Genomic DNA, 15,053 nt, shown 5'->3' with positions numbered 1-15,053 from the left:
ATTGGTCGAGCCAATGATGTAGCTGGCATGTATCGGCTGTACATTCTCCCTTGTAATTATATCGGCTCTTTCGACGCGAGAATTATACCCGAATGCCGCGGGGTCGTCATCGCCGTCGTCAGCAATCGAACGTATCTCTATGGAGAGCAAACTTCGCGCAATCGAGCGGCTTCGTTGCATAATCGTTATGCGTTGAGCATCTCCGGAGCGGCATCATCGGCCAGCCCGATTCGTGCGTACACGTGCTGGGTCGGAAACTCTGAGTATCTCTGGGCAACCCGAGTTGATCTATTACGCGAAATGTGGCCTATATATGATGTAAAATTTAATATTTTTGCTCTTTCCACTGACAGAGTTATTAATGGAAGCTATTATCTTGTCAAAAGTTTAAGCGCGCGTTTTTACTTACACCATCTGGATATTCGAATAATTATAAATTATATCGTGGCGAAGAGTTCAGATCCGGTTACCCGAAGATTTGACTTGATTACGTAAGATGAGTTACAAAAAGCTAATCCGCGAAATCGTTCTACAGTTTCACATTTGTGATCGCGAATGTTACGCGTCCATATAGTTGCAGTTTCAATGTGTACTGTAATGTTTCCATAAAAAATACCGCACGCAAATACGTAAGCCGTAGCGAATGCGCTGAAATCATCGGATTGCCGATTGACACATAAGTTGCCGATTAACAATCCAGCTTACGGTCACTGTACTCAAGTTTCACCGTAAATGAAGCGATGATCGCGTCCCGATAGGCATTGCGTTCACCATACGATAGAGAGAAAGACGTATGTCTCGATTTGAAATACAACGGTCGAACTTTGGATCCATATTTAGAAATCGTAGTCGATAATGTTGTTTTGACATTACATCTCAACGAATTCAACGCACAAATAAGGAATAGGCTGAGGAGGAAAATCACAAAACAGCAATCGTGAAACACCCTCTGTATACAGCGTGCCAATTCCTGAGGTCAAAATAAACGTGTTCTACAGGTCGGATGCGAGAATGCGGCCGAGATAAAAAATTATGAGCGATCGTGAGCCACGAGTCCGATAATAGGATACGGCGACCGTGTCGAGACATCGTATCCCACTCCGCGGAGCACACTCCGAAAGGCATCGAAATCACCGATATTCTTTGAGAAGAGACCCGACCCTTTTAATACGCTATCCATGCATTCATCTTGCTGCTCGTGTTGCCAGAGGTGAGATCCATCGACGCGAAAATTCTCAAAACTAGTCCAATATGAATTCCGAAGCGTAATCGAGCTTTATGTATCCTTTTTGTATCTATCGGCGTCGAAAAATAATTGGAAGGAAACAAATCTTTCGCCTTCCTTCACGATTGATCGCTCACGACTTCAGTGTTAGATCTGTATTGATCACATAAGAACAAAGCTGCACAAGCTCCCTGATCGTCGATGCCTTCTTAAATGCAGGTAATCTGAACAAAAAAAAAATTATTGATAGATATTCGATATTCAAAATTATTTAATATTTTTGCTATTAAAAGCACATATTTATTATACTCGATTCATCTAGTTATGTCTTTGCTATAATTAGACGACGCGTCGAACTCGGTTTTGACAATCACATATCACGGAAGTATCGCGAGATTCGTTATTGGTGAGCGATATGTAATAAAGAGATTGCGCAAAACCGGGAGCGCACGCGTGTTCTCCTCCACCGCTCTCCTTCTTACGACCTCGTGCTCGCGTTCGCACCATTTCGAAAGAATGGGTGCCTACGTCGGAGGTCAATGGAAGAAAAAAAAAAGCTGCGGTCTCTTCTCGACGGTTCTCTTTCGCGGTTTTGACGCAACTCCGTGACGGAGCAAAAAAAGGAAGAAAGGAAGAAGAGCGGTGATCGCAGATTTTTACCTCACGGTAGGCAGGGTTGCGAGAGACAGGTGCAATCGTTTATGTTTTATTGCGGTCCCTTCCAGAAATCAGTATGATGCCAAAAATGTAAGTAGCGGATTAAAGTTCATCCATTCTAATCATTCAGTTAAAAAGCGATTCCGATTACATATGACTCCGCCTTCTTAAATGGAAAAATCATCGGTTACTATCCATTCATTCTTGATTTGATTTTTTTTACTAAATTTCTGTAATATTAATACATATATAGTAAATATATATTTATATCCATAATACTAATTATACGTATGAATATTTTAAAGAATTTACAGGTTTTCAATTTAAGTTTCTAACGTTATCGCGAAAATCTATGTTTACTAATAATTTAGAATGAATATGAATGAATATTTAGATAAATCCGATGTGAGAATCGATTTCTTAGACACATGTATGCTAAACTTAATTATACGTCCAATCCTTGCTCGTTTCGATCGTGTTGGGAATAAAAGGAAAACACATAAGACACTGTTACATCATCTCGCTCAATTCAACGCCTCAACGTTTTCGCGAGGCACATAATTGGGATACCTCGTTAATTTCCTTTAACTTTCGTTATAACTGCATTCCGCTAATGAATGCTGCCTGCATCTGTTACTTCATTTTCATATCTTCTCGCTTAAATCATTACAAAATAGAATGGCATTATTTTATTGCTATCTTCCCACGATCATCTCGGCATGTACTTTCTACACTACATGATGGATGCTTCTTACGAGAGAGATCGATATTTTAAATCTATCCAGATATATCACATAGATTATTCGACTAGATTTGTTTCTACGACTGTTTATGCGAGATATGCTTATGCGGAATACTTAAATGCATTACGCGTTCCGATCTGCAAAAAAAACTGCAGTTTGCTTTTGGAATGCGACTGGCGTAATCGCGCGTGTAGTCCGCGACATCGGAATTTGAAAATGTGTCACGTGGAATTTCGATCGGCGATCTCGAAATCGTTATGTCGTCTATTGATTGAGGAAGAGAGAGAGAAAGCGATCCTTTGGATTGCAACGACGTTGATCCTCTCTCGTTGGCGAGCCGAGTGAATGGGTGCTTCAACTGTCGGTAGCCGAAGCCTTCTCGCGTGAGATGAGCAAAAGAAAATATAGTTCAGATCGCCGGGTAAAGCCGGTTGCATAATATAACTAAGGCGCGTCGCAACGTCGCTCTCGAATAGCAGACTCCTATATGAGAAGACACTATTACAGCTCCTCCTTGTCGCCATCGTTGACCTTTCGGAAGCGCATGTAAATGCATCCGCCGAAAGGTGCAGCTGGGTATGGGCGCAGTATCGGATCCTATAACGCGAGTATAGACTCAAAGAAACCTGACAATTGGTGACAGACCAATATCGCGTCAAGGACCCGGCTTGCCTTGAGCATCGCGCGAATATAAGAGGAAGTGTTTCTTGGCAAGCAGATCTGTCGGGGATCTGAGATTGATTGCTGATCATCGCTGAACTCACACAGAGTAAATCCTTTCGCCGATAACTTTCGGACGATGCCTATATAGATGCCCGCGGCGATTTCTCGAAGTGAGAAATCGGAACAGCCGAAGAGTACTTGCCGCGTGTTTGTTTTCCGAGAATGACGCAATCCGCATACACAGCCAATTATTGGATTATTGATCCTCTCTCTTTTTTATTCTGCTCGTAATTCCATCGATTATAAATTCCGATAGTGATCCATTTTATTCGCCGAGCGGTATTGTATTAGCTCCATACATAGAGCAACCTTGTATCCATTGTAATCGAGCAATTGGCGCGATTGCGGAACATTTCCGATAATAATAATGACAGAGTCAAAGATGTTACTTACAAGGCAAACGCCGACAATTGACAATTGCTTTTTAAGTACGCGACGCAGCTTCAAATTCTCCAGAGACACTACCATAGAAAGGAACAGTTGATTAATCGCGCCTTAAGCCAGAGTAATTACATTATATTGACGTGCATAATGCTGTAATCGCACCGACGACTGATTAACCATTTGTGCCGCAGATATCTCCGTCAATGTAGAACTTTCATCATAATCATTAGCAAATAATTTGTTCTATGAAGACTTTATTGATCACAAACCAGTTCTGATCGATCTGAAAAATCGATAATAAATAGAAACATAACAAGCAAAAGGAGATACCGACAATTTTATTATCTATCAACTAACCTAATTATATTTGATATAGAATCTAGTCGTTTTTCCTTGCCGCTATTAGATTAAATTAAATATATGATTAAAATTCGATGCTTTGATTCATCTTGAATTTTTGAAAAAAAATGATGAAATTAGCATCGATATATTTATATAAGTCAAATAAATATATTAATTGTAAATAAATAAACACCGCGATATATCTCGTCAAAAATTCAAACGTCTCCAGCTGGTAGCACCGACGCCGTTCCAAACGTCATCTTCGTGTGACATTTGATACTAGCATGCCCGCCGCGCTCTCGAGGTAATCAAATCCCGTCGATAAAGATGCGAGAAGGGTCGACACTCCGAAAAACCGTTATTATGAGGCATTCGTTGTTGACGCTTCGCCTCTCGTGATTCGTTCTTTGTCGGGCCGAGAAATGGCGGAGGACGAGAAAGCCGACTGGCCAAACAACGCACGGCTGTTCCAGATCGTCGTTTCCAACAGTCTCAGGAATATAAGCGAGTCCGTGAGGTGAGCGATGTGTTGTATATGAAAAGACCCGCGCACGCGTGCGTCTCCTTTCGATTTCGCGCGCGCATTCCTCGCACACTTAACCTCTCCTCTCGCGCGACGTGAAGGAAGACAGATAAATCTAGGTGCTTGCTCTAGGTGTACATGTGTGCGAGATAACTCTTCCAGTTGAAAGCTGAAGGAAGTGCTATGCCTTTCCGCGCGTGTCTTTCTACTGCGAATTTAGATTGCATTGTTATGCCATAATGAGTTCTTTTACTCTTTGCTTTTCATACTTGTCTGTTTTTCTTAATTTCGATTGAAACATTTCTTTTCAACTTCAGTGTCTGATTGTACCTCGAGTTATAATTCTTATGGTCAAACATGCTCGCGCAATAACAGTACCGCTATCAGAAGTATGTCAAGTATATCATGCGGTTGAAAATATATCTCGGATCAAGCAGCATCTCTCGTTTATGTTCTTTGGATTGTCTTCGATATATCTTCGTTTTTCGAGAAACTTTGACATTAACATGTTTTAATAAAGAAATGGAAAAAAATTTAATATTATAAATAATACAATGATCATAAATCTAAAACAAAATTATATCCAAAATATAAGAAAGAACATCATTGAATATATATCTCTTAACGCAGCAATCTATTACATCCATACACAATTTATAAATAGATATACACAAGTGATATGAAAAAAATTAATATTTTTATATCTGTCAATAATATAGTATTTTTCGAATTTTATTTTAATTTTAAATAAAAACGGAAATGAATGAAAACAAAAGAATATTTTATACGAGACGATAGCCTGCCAATCCATCTTTTTCACGAGAAGTCGAGATTTATTGACGCGATGATGAAGCAGCGGATCGGAACGGGAAGCGGTGGGGGAGGGATCGGCATCGACGATGACCCAAACGCACGACTCGGTGTTACTCGATGTCATTGGCCTCCGCGGTTCGCATATTAATTCCCGATTTGTCATCGCTCACGTGTACGCCCGGGTCCATACTCTTCCGCGGCGATCTACCTAAATCTGGTCGGTCCCTTTTGAAGCATCGCGTGCGGACTTCCAGGAAAATTTTTGCGCGGACCCACCGGTTGACCTTCGAGGAATTCCACGAAGCGTTCGGGGAAACAAAGGCCTCCCGTAGCGGTCACCGGCGCGAGAACGATGGTCATTCGTGCGCTGCGTATCGCGGGCATCGTGCGTGCGTGCGTGCGTGCGAGCGATTCTTTCTTGCCCGAGTGTATAAATTGGACGTAGTTTGTCTCCGATGGTCGTTTAGTGCAGACCGAATATTTTTTAGTATCGTAAAATAATCAAAGAAATGGTTTTGTACTCGATTTTATATCAGCTATTGGTTTTCTGTTCTCCGATATCGAAAAATGCGTATGTATACAGATTTCGGATATACTGGCGAGTTTCTCTCTCTTGTGGACCATCGAAAGCGTACTTTAGTTAGGTCTGGACTAATGCAAATATGTAGCATTGATTTCAAATTGCACCAGTCCCGGCCTGATTGAGTATGCAAGAAACAACATTGACATTTCTCATTGACAGTGCGATCTAAGAGAGTACTAAAACCATCTTGGGTAAGTTTAAATATAGCGTTTGTATAGATAGGCAAAACGATAGGCAGAATAAATTTACATCAAACATTATTAAATGTAATGGTTTTGGCATTTTTTAAAACATCGGAAGCTGAATAAAGAAGAGACTGCATCTTACTATTGTATGCTTATTATAAGACGGCAAGAAGTCGATTAGAAAACCTCGCGACTCCCAATATCCTTTGTGATTGAAGATACCGCTATTCTTTGTCTGGCGCATCGGGACAAAGAAAAATTCTCGATTCTCGACATGATATTCATCCTGTATTAATCCATGCATCATCCGCGGGGAATGCGCATCCGGTCATGCGTTGGGGTCGGCGGAATAAAAAAAAAAAATAGAAAAGGCGGGTGTATTCTTGTGTACGTATGTATATCGATAAGATTCCATAAAGTAAGATGAAGCAAATAATTAATAAATCATGCTATAAGAGGTTGTATTATATTTCCGGACGCGCGAATCTAATCTTAGATAGGGGCATCGATTTTTCGAGCTACGATTATACGCGTTTAATAATTTGACGTAATAATTGCATCGTACTAATGTATTTTGCATAAACTAATCAATTTTTTTTTATCATTTTCTTCTAGCGAGGATGAGTTTGTCGAGATACTCCCGATTCTCAAATCGAAACCCAACGTTGCCCAGAAATTATACAATACCCTAATAAAGGAATTGTATAATAGTATGAATAATGATCTGGAGAGTATATTGAAGGAAAGTGATTTACGGGACGTTTTCAGCAAAATAGCTCAATTGTCCGAGGAAAGTACGACGTCCGTTAACGAAGACGCATGGTCAGTGTGTGATAGATTTGTTAAAAAATATTTTAATAATTGCTCAATATGATTTCTCTAATTTAAATCATTTATATGTAATTACAGGCGTCCTCCGGGAAATGTAAGTACACACTTGATATCACTGGATGCACATGAGATCAAGAAAGCAATCGAGGAATTGGAGAAACAAGTGAATGAAATAGAAAGAGAGAACGAAACTTTAAAAAAGACAATTGTAGAAAATAGATCGAGAATATGTGCTACAAATGATAGAATGATGAAAATTTTGAATCATATGCCAATCATATTGCAAGAATTAGACAAAATGTATGAAGAATTAGTGACCTGTCATAAAATGATCAAAGATGAATATTTTCAAGATAAAGTTTAGAAATATATTATGTGTGTTTATATTTATGCTATAATGTACATTTATATTAGAAATAATAGATTTATTTGCTTATTACGTATTATACAAATTATTTATATTTTTAAAAATTTTCTATTTTATTTATACAAAATTTATAAAGGTTATTTTTTTATTAACTCATCAATGCATCGTCGTTTTAATTTGTTTTCTGATGTATTTTCCAGAACAATATTTATTCGCTTTTTTATGTTCGGTGAAATGGATACGACATTCTCAGATTTTTCTTTTAAATCTTGAAGCAATATCGCGTTTTTTTCCTAAAAATAAGATGTAAAAAATTTAGAAGTAAACCAATAATTATACGTTAGATGTTAAAATCACTTGCTTCTTGTTCAGTTATCATAGCCTTTACGCGGATAAGCTTTTTATTATTGTCGTCGGCATTTTTCTTTAATTGCGCCAATTCTTCTATCAGTGCGTTTCTCTGTATCTTCAACTCGTTTATCTTTGCGTTAATCGTCTCGTTCAGATCTTCATAACCACCACATTTTTCCGCACACGCTTCGTAATTTAAATGTATATTTTTGAAACTCTCTTGAAGATCCTCTTCCATCGATTGTACATTATTTAACACGAATAACGATTTGCTTTGTAATCGTCTCACGTCGGAAATTTCTGTCTCCATATTTTCATATTTGTCGCGGCAGTCGCGCAATTTTGACTTATAATGATCAATCTCTCTTTCCATCTGATGGAGTTCGCTATTATAATCCATATTGTCGACATCCATGACCGTGCTAGACGCTGTGTAATTCATTTATCCGCGTGTTACTCCATTTATTATTTCAATAAGAATCCGATACGAAAAACAGGATAGAGTAACGATGATTACCTTGCGTAAATCGATTCATAATAATCTTTTTGAAATTCCCATCAAATTGATTGTTATCCATTTCGATTATATATTCTGCATAAAAAAATTTAAAGTTGTCCGACAATATGGCGGGAATTTGCGTAAATTTCATCATCAAAGGCGCTAATACTCTTTCAGCAAACATTATCTAAAGTGAGAGTAATACAGTAAAGTGGAAAAGCGCGAGTTCCGATATTTTGTCTTCAGCATTGGGAAACTTGTATTATAAATTATATTAAATAATTCACATTATATATTTCGATCGATTCTAATACTACTAAAATATAGGCTTATATTTATATATTCTTGAATATAAGAACACGGATCATAAATACGGGCCATATATTTTGAGTTGAATATCTACTCTTGTTTACTACCTTAGTTGATATCTTTCGGTTGTTTCGACTTCGATATTGCGATTCTCGAATTCAGTGAGTCGTCGGTAATGGAGTGTGTCGCAACGATTTGTGCGGTCTCAGTTTCGAATCGTTTCATATTTCTCGCAATCGTTGCCATTCGAAAGTGAATCTCGCGTGCGAAGAGTAATCGGGCGTGTGTCGTAAAGTATCAAGTATTAGTTTTGCCAAATAGTGCTGTAACATCGTAATTTTTATATCGACAATTCGTCCCATTTGGAGGCCCGGCGATTATCGAAATCATCTACCATTAGACGTTATTTTCTCTCGAAATGTAAGGAAAGTACGATGAATCCCGGAATTATCGTCAGGTATGTTTATCGTTTTATCGATTATTTTTTTAGTAACCGACTATTTTATATGCATTATTCTTTTGTCGCTATAAAAAATTTTATTACTCATTTAAATATTAAATTCTGCGTTAAATAGCAGCTCTGCTTATTTCGATCATATCGCTCCTTATCAAAATGATATATTCATTTCGCGTTAAATGTAAAAAAATGCATCTAAAACGAGCAAGTTTAATTATCGCGATTAGCATCTAGTCCTAGCCGTTAACGGCGCCAACCGCCACAATTCAAAATAAATCAAGCAATGGCGTCGATGACGTCAGAGCATAACGTTTCCCGCGTAAATCAGCGCCGCACTCCCTCCGCCGATAGATGGCCTGGCATCCGCAAGATGGCGGCAGCGCGTTCGATCGCAACGCACTCGCGGTTCCTCGCCATTGCGACGTGATTGCCTACTATCGAAGTTTCGTGTTTGTGCGTGAGAGAATTCGGTCCCTGGTGCGTCTCGGATTTTTCTGCGGCTGCCTACGCAAGTTACAAGTAAGTTGAAAATCGCTTCCGCGTCACGTCGAACGCACGCCGATCGTGACCGGCGAGCGGAGTTCGCGCGCGTCGTACGCGAAACGTCACGCATTGAAGGCGCGTCGTCGCTCTCCGGAGAGGGATACGCTCCATTCTTTTTCTTTTCCCTCGTGGAGGGTTAATTTCGGCCGACCGTCGAGAGACACGTCGCGACCCATGTCCTTTTCTTCCCTGCGCGCGCGCGCACCACGCTCGCTCGCTCGCTCCTTCGATCGCGACTCATCATGATCCTTCGAGGAACGTTTCGATTTCTCCATCCATTTCTCTCCGACAGATTCCTTTTTTCCGACGCTAAACGCAACGGACGCGACGTTTACGTCGCGGCAAAACGCGTCGCGTCCGTTTTATAGGTTATACGCGCGACAATGCGCGGCTTCCAGAAACGTGCGACGCCGCGCGCGCGGCGATGATGGCCGGAGTCGATGTCGATACTCTCGCGTCGTGAATTTTTACATTTTCGTCGTGCTATCGGGTTCTCGGTGAGGTTATGAGTACAGTGCTTGTAGGAATAGCGATACTACTGTACTAGGGAGCATGATCTGATAACGAATCTCGTTTCGATGATTTTCCACCGTGATAAAATATTAAGGAATTAAATCAAAATACTATGACTATGTTTCCCACAATCACAAATGACTGTGTAACTTTGTTACGGTGATCGAAATTTATTTATGTTTATAAATATAATGTATATACACTTCATGTTGAATCTCTGTTAGTTGAGTCTCGGGGTTTTTTTCGCATTTTGTGATAACGCTAAAAATGCTATAATATATATTTTAACGTAACGCATTGTCTGCAAGGGAAGGAGAGTTCGATATCTGAACACGAGCGTTATCTCGCGCGATAAGTAAGCTGTGACGTGTATGACGTGAGCGTTGTTACACATGACCCAGAATTATTTTCTCAGGATTTTTATATTGCATGTCTTTACAAATTTAAGATTTTTTTTATATTGTAAATCTAGTAATGTAATTTTCACATCATTTTTTTTAAATCAAAACAATAATGTAATAAAAGTTTTGCATATATCAAAGATATTTTATTTTCGTCAAATATTATTGGTGAAATAAATTCTTTTTCGTATTTCTTGTCTACAAATTGATAAAATTCGGAAATTAACATTTTTTTGTAATTAATGATAAAGTTTTTCCGCAATTAATTGCCATGCTTTATGAATCGTTAATAAGAAAGATTTTACATTTTATTAATGCGAACAAATTGTGTCGAATTCAATTCTGATTTTTCAATGTTTTTACTTTAAAAAAAAAAATTTTATAAATATAGAAATAAAAACTTTTTCAGATACGTTGAGCGAATTATGACAAGTATATATTAAATATACATATATATCTATATTAAATATATAAAATGTACATATTAAATACTATGTTACATACTATATTAGTTATTTTCAATATGCATATATCTATATTAAATATACATATTTTTATGAACGCAATATTCAATCGAGCAAGTTGGTTTGAGATTTTTAATAAATAATGAATTTAATAAAGTTAATAATGAATTTAATTTAATAAATTTAATTTTATTTCAAATTAAATAAAATTGTCTGGTATTTAAAAGAAAATAGATTTTTTCTGGTCAAAACGGTCTTTATCACACGCGATAATTTTTTAAATAAATTTTTGAAAAGCGCGAGAATAAATCGCGGTCTTTTTATATTTTCAAATTTTATGGAGTATTGAATAACACTTAATGTTATTATTCTACTTTATATATGCATGTTAGGGTTGATAATAGAATACGCGTGAACGGCTGAAAATTCTCTGAGCAACAATTCTATTAATAACTCGATTTGAAACATTTTTACTTCGTGAGCAATCGCCGATGTGAAGCGGCAACTTCTTCAATATGCATGTGCGTTTGTATTGCATGTATGATATAATCCATCGTTATATTTTACTATTAACTCTATCCGTGATAATTATACTAACTTAAGCGATGGTAATAAACGAGCCTATATAGGCTCATTCAAACCGGAATTTGCTTGGCTTCATTTTGTGGATTCAAGTTATTACGTAAAACTTTTAACGATCGATTCCCGCTTCTTTAACTTTGGAGGATCGTTTTGACTCGTGGCTTGAGACTAGTTTCTTGAAATCGAAAAATATTCAATTGAATATTAATGCGTTGTATTCAAAGTTGTTTATATTTAAGAATGTCGCACGCTTTAACAAATAAAAAATATCAAATCCTTATTTACAATTCCATGATTCGCGTAAATGAAAGATTACGGAATGGCTCTCGGACGATGCGGGTCCAGAGGAAATGCGTGCCCTTTATTCGTCATTGTAGGGTGACAGGACGGAAGGGGAGGAGGAGATAGTTTGGGCTAGGTCAAGCCGAGTTGATTCGTCCCCGAATGGCAATCGAGGGGTTAAGAGGGTTGAGAGAGGAGGTGGGGGGGTTAGCGCGACCGTTTCATCCAATTTCTCGATGGAGGGAGAGTGGGCGAAAACGGGGGTGGATTTCTCCCGATTCCCTCCTTCCCTTCTCCCTCCCCCCTTTTCTCCTCCCTTGCCGCTGCCGCTCGACACAATGGCACAACAAAGCGTTACCAGGGTAACTGGCCGACGGAGCGGTTGCCATCACAAAACTTTCCAACTTGTGATTGCAAACATTAACGTCGCCGCGCCGGCACACGCGCGCTGCCGTGCGGATTCACACGCACGACACGCCGTTCTCACACGCCCGTTCGGCACGCGAGAGCGCGTGCCTCGAACACGCACTTTGTTGTTTCCAGCACTAAGTGCCGGGTGGAGAACAACGGTGGTGTGGCGTCGACGGCGACGAGACGCGGGGGGATTGGGCAATGTAGATGCTTCTTTGTGAATCGTTACGGTTCAAGGTTTCTTTTTATTATTATTAGGTCTCTTTGCAGGTTGAATTTGTTTTCCCTTTGTCGAAAGAGAGAGAGGAAGAGAAAGTATCACGCACTTTTGATAGCAGGTGCTGATGAAGTTAACGCCTGCTATAGTATACGTATAATATTGAATTTTGAATAGAATTTTCGCGACGCCCGTAAAATGAGAATTTCAGATCTATTCTATAACTTTTCAAAATTGCATGCGTTATATAGAATTTGTAATTTCATTAAAATATACATTATATAGTTAATGTGTGAAAAAATTTATACAAAAGATCTGCTGGTGTGACAATTATCGATGCATGTTAATATAATTATTGCTTAAATTGGATGCTCTATTGGAAAAACATTGGAATTTTAAAAATGCTCAAATGTGAATAAACATATGGAAATTATTTTCAGTCAACCAATGGTCCTCTACAGAGGTTAAATTTAATCTGCGATTAGAATGATTGTGTGAGAGCTTCGTCGATTCTAGGTCTTGAGAAAACGCGCGAGTTAGCCTTGATTCGCAGTCTTCGCGCGAGTTGGTTTCACGATTTATGCAAAGGGATCGACCGCCGGTCAACCTTGATTACACTTTTATCACTTGAAACGGGGGTCCGGCACTTTCAGCGCGTAGCAGCGCGTAACACTGACACCGCGCTCGCTCTCGCGCGTGTAATGACACGTGGATTGACCTAGTTGTGTGTAATTTTACAATCTGGCTTAGTCAGTACGTGTTTTTATGTTTAAATGGCTCGTAGGACGTCATTCGCGGTCGGCGTCGATCATTTCCCACGCGCGACGTAATCGATACTGTCACGGAGGAACGGGGACGGAAGGGCGGCAAAAGAATTACATATATATAATTATTATTATTATTTTGAAATCGCCATTTGCCCTAGTATACTTTTAGGCGCTGCAAAATTTGCGAATTGTTGGAAATAATTGGTACACAATTTTATGGACATTAAAAATAGAATAAAAAAAAAAGGCAAAGTGAGGAAAATACATACACATGTATTATACATCGGGATTATTTATATTGAGTAGATATATAACTCTTTGTATATATCGTACGTGATCTCCGGAAGATTAAGAAGCGAAAGAAAAACGTCTCTCGGGTCAGCTTTAGCTCCGTGGAAGGAAATTAATGGTTTATTTTATTCGTTGCAGAAGACTCCCCCCGTGACTTTAATAACGACGGCAAGTTCCGCGCTATCTCGCGCGCGATGGATGACGAAACTCTTAATTAGATATCGGAAAAATAGAACTTTCCACGTAGATCCGTCTCACGGACGAAACGAAATATTTTGTTTCCGTAACTAGCGAATTGTGTTTCGTTCGAGCGATAAATTAACCATGTAATTCTCAACTTTCCTCTAGCTGATTACGTTTGATTTTTCTGTTTTATTTACTCGCCAATTCCAATGCATCGCGAGACGCAAAAGAGTTGTTATTCGGAGTGTAACAGCACTTTAAATAATATTGCTATACGTTTTTATAGCGATAATTTTCGAAGAATCGATAAAATAATAAAGAGAAAACAAAGAGCGATAATAAAATAAAATTAATAACTATTATCTTTTTTTTTTATTTGCCCTCTGTTTTAAATTTCTGACATTTAATTTTTATCCTCGCATTTGATGAGGTGACAGTTTACGGATTGCAAGTAAAAACGATACGTGTCATCGATTCGCACACTTTCGTCACGTTCTAGTTAGCCATCTGTCCGAGGAGAGCGGGCGGCTAAGTAAAGTGAAACCGTTTTGTGTAAATGACATGGATCTAAAATAGGATGGACTATTTGCAAGTTCAAACTGATAAGGTGTTACCGCGACAGATGTTTACATTTTTTTTATTTATTATACATTTCATTATTCTGTGTTTTCTTTTTGTCTCTCTTTCTTTCATTTATTCTACATCTTTCTCTTTTAATCCTATATCTTTTTGATATACGAACGGAATCTTTTCAAATCCGCGAATAATCTCATGAAAGCAATATCTCATGTTCGAGTGTGTTCTGTTTATATCATTTTATTTATAGGGACGCTAATACTTCAGTGTGCATGTCTAATTATGATGACAGGTGTGAATTCATTATTCATAATTGCACGCAAGCAACTCATGCGGTTGCACATCTATTCGCCGCGCACTATTTGCGCTCTAGTGCAGTGTATTATTTTACCACTATTAGCTATTCACATACGAGCCATTCAAAACCAGAGTGGCTTGAGTACTTTACATAATGATGCGGATTGATTAACTGTAATTACACATCACATACTTTCTATATATATATTTGTAACATTTATTTACAAAAGACTTTTTTTTAGCTGCTTTTAAAACAACCTTATAATGATTCGATTTATATATAAGTTAGATTTTTTACGATTTTATAAAAAGCCTGCATTGCCTCAAGCGATTTAGTAAAAAATTTTTGCATTTTATCTTTTAATAAATAAAGATTTTGCATATGTCTCGGATTATTCCGGATAGATTGCTTGCAATTAATTCCTGGACGCGGGAAAATAAAATATGTAATAGTGGTTGTTACGAGAGCGATTGCCCAAGAGGATTGCAGCAACATCTCGCGGCATTCCTTATCGTGTCTCTGCCGCGGAGTTT

At 38.3% G+C, this 15,053-nt stretch overlaps 3 protein-coding genes and 1 long non-coding RNA gene across 9 annotated transcripts in view; 2 read left to right on the top strand and 2 right to left on the bottom strand.

The window, feature by feature from the left end:
• Positions 1-28: 28 nt before the first annotated feature.
• LOC126854006 (uncharacterized) lies at positions 29-3,985 on the bottom strand. The gene is made up of 3 exons (XR_007688052.1): positions 3,742-3,985; positions 1,886-2,112; positions 29-1,449 (listed from the first exon to the last, which is right to left on the bottom strand). It is a non-coding gene; the product is annotated as an uncharacterized LOC126854006 (long non-coding RNA).
• A 447-nt stretch (positions 3,986-4,432) lies between these two features.
• LOC126853988 (uncharacterized) lies at positions 4,433-7,536 on the top strand. The gene is made up of 3 exons (XM_050600298.1): positions 4,433-4,591; positions 6,794-7,000; positions 7,088-7,536. The coding sequence occupies exons 1-3, from the start codon at positions 4,497-4,499 to the stop codon at positions 7,371-7,373; spliced, it is 588 nt and encodes a 195-aa protein (XP_050456255.1). The 5' UTR covers positions 4,433-4,496; the 3' UTR covers positions 7,374-7,536.
• On the bottom strand, positions 7,514-8,305 carry LOC126854086 (uncharacterized). The gene is made up of 3 exons (XM_050600483.1): positions 8,245-8,305; positions 7,738-8,156; positions 7,514-7,669 (listed from the first exon to the last, which is right to left on the bottom strand). Exons 1-3 carry the CDS (start codon positions 8,303-8,305, stop codon positions 7,514-7,516), a joined length of 636 nt encoding a protein of 211 aa, XP_050456440.1.
• A 401-nt stretch (positions 8,306-8,706) lies between these two features.
• Positions 8,707-15,053, top strand: part of LOC126853951 (heterogeneous nuclear ribonucleoprotein K) — an 83,632-nt gene continuing 77,285 nt past the window's right edge. For 3 of the 6 annotated variants that reach the window (XM_050600210.1, XM_050600213.1, XM_050600202.1), the window contains exon 1: positions 9,355-9,511. The gene's annotated coding sequence lies outside the window, so the exon portion shown is untranslated. Of the gene's footprint in view, positions 8,993-9,354; positions 9,512-15,053 lie in introns of those variants that run through there. The other 3 variants (XM_050600211.1, XM_050600204.1, XM_050600207.1) reach the window with 2 other exon arrangements.

Source organism: Cataglyphis hispanica, chromosome 13 (genome assembly GCF_021464435.1).
Source record: "Cataglyphis hispanica isolate Lineage 1 chromosome 13, ULB_Chis1_1.0, whole genome shotgun sequence".
Taxonomy (NCBI): Eukaryota; Metazoa; Arthropoda; class Insecta; order Hymenoptera; family Formicidae; genus Cataglyphis; species Cataglyphis hispanica.
Note: the sequence above shows the minus strand (reverse complement) of the source record. Positions and strands in the feature narration are given on the sequence as shown.

Excerpts from the sequence above, each read along its gene's own strand:
- LOC126853988 (XM_050600298.1), top strand. The coding sequence starts at position 4,497 with ATGGCGGAGGACGAGAAAGCCGACTGGCCAAACAACGCACGGCTGTTC. Across the intron at positions 4,592-6,793 it reads AATATAAGCGAGTCCGTGAG|CGAGGATGAGTTTGTCGAGA; the intron begins GTGAGCGATGTG and ends ATTTTCTTCTAG. Across the intron at positions 7,001-7,087 it reads TCCGTTAACGAAGACGCATG|GCGTCCTCCGGGAAATGTAA; the intron begins GTCAGTGTGTGA and ends ATGTAATTACAG.
- LOC126854086 (XM_050600483.1), bottom strand. The coding sequence starts at position 8,305 with ATGGATAACAATCAATTTGATGGGAATTTCAAAAAGATTATTATGAAT. Across the intron at positions 8,157-8,244 it reads TATGAATCGATTTACGCAAG|CGTCTAGCACGGTCATGGAT; the intron begins GTAATCATCGTT and ends TGAATTACACAG. Across the intron at positions 7,670-7,737 it reads CTATGATAACTGAACAAGAA|GAAAAAAACGCGATATTGCT; the intron begins GCAAGTGATTTT and ends TCTTATTTTTAG.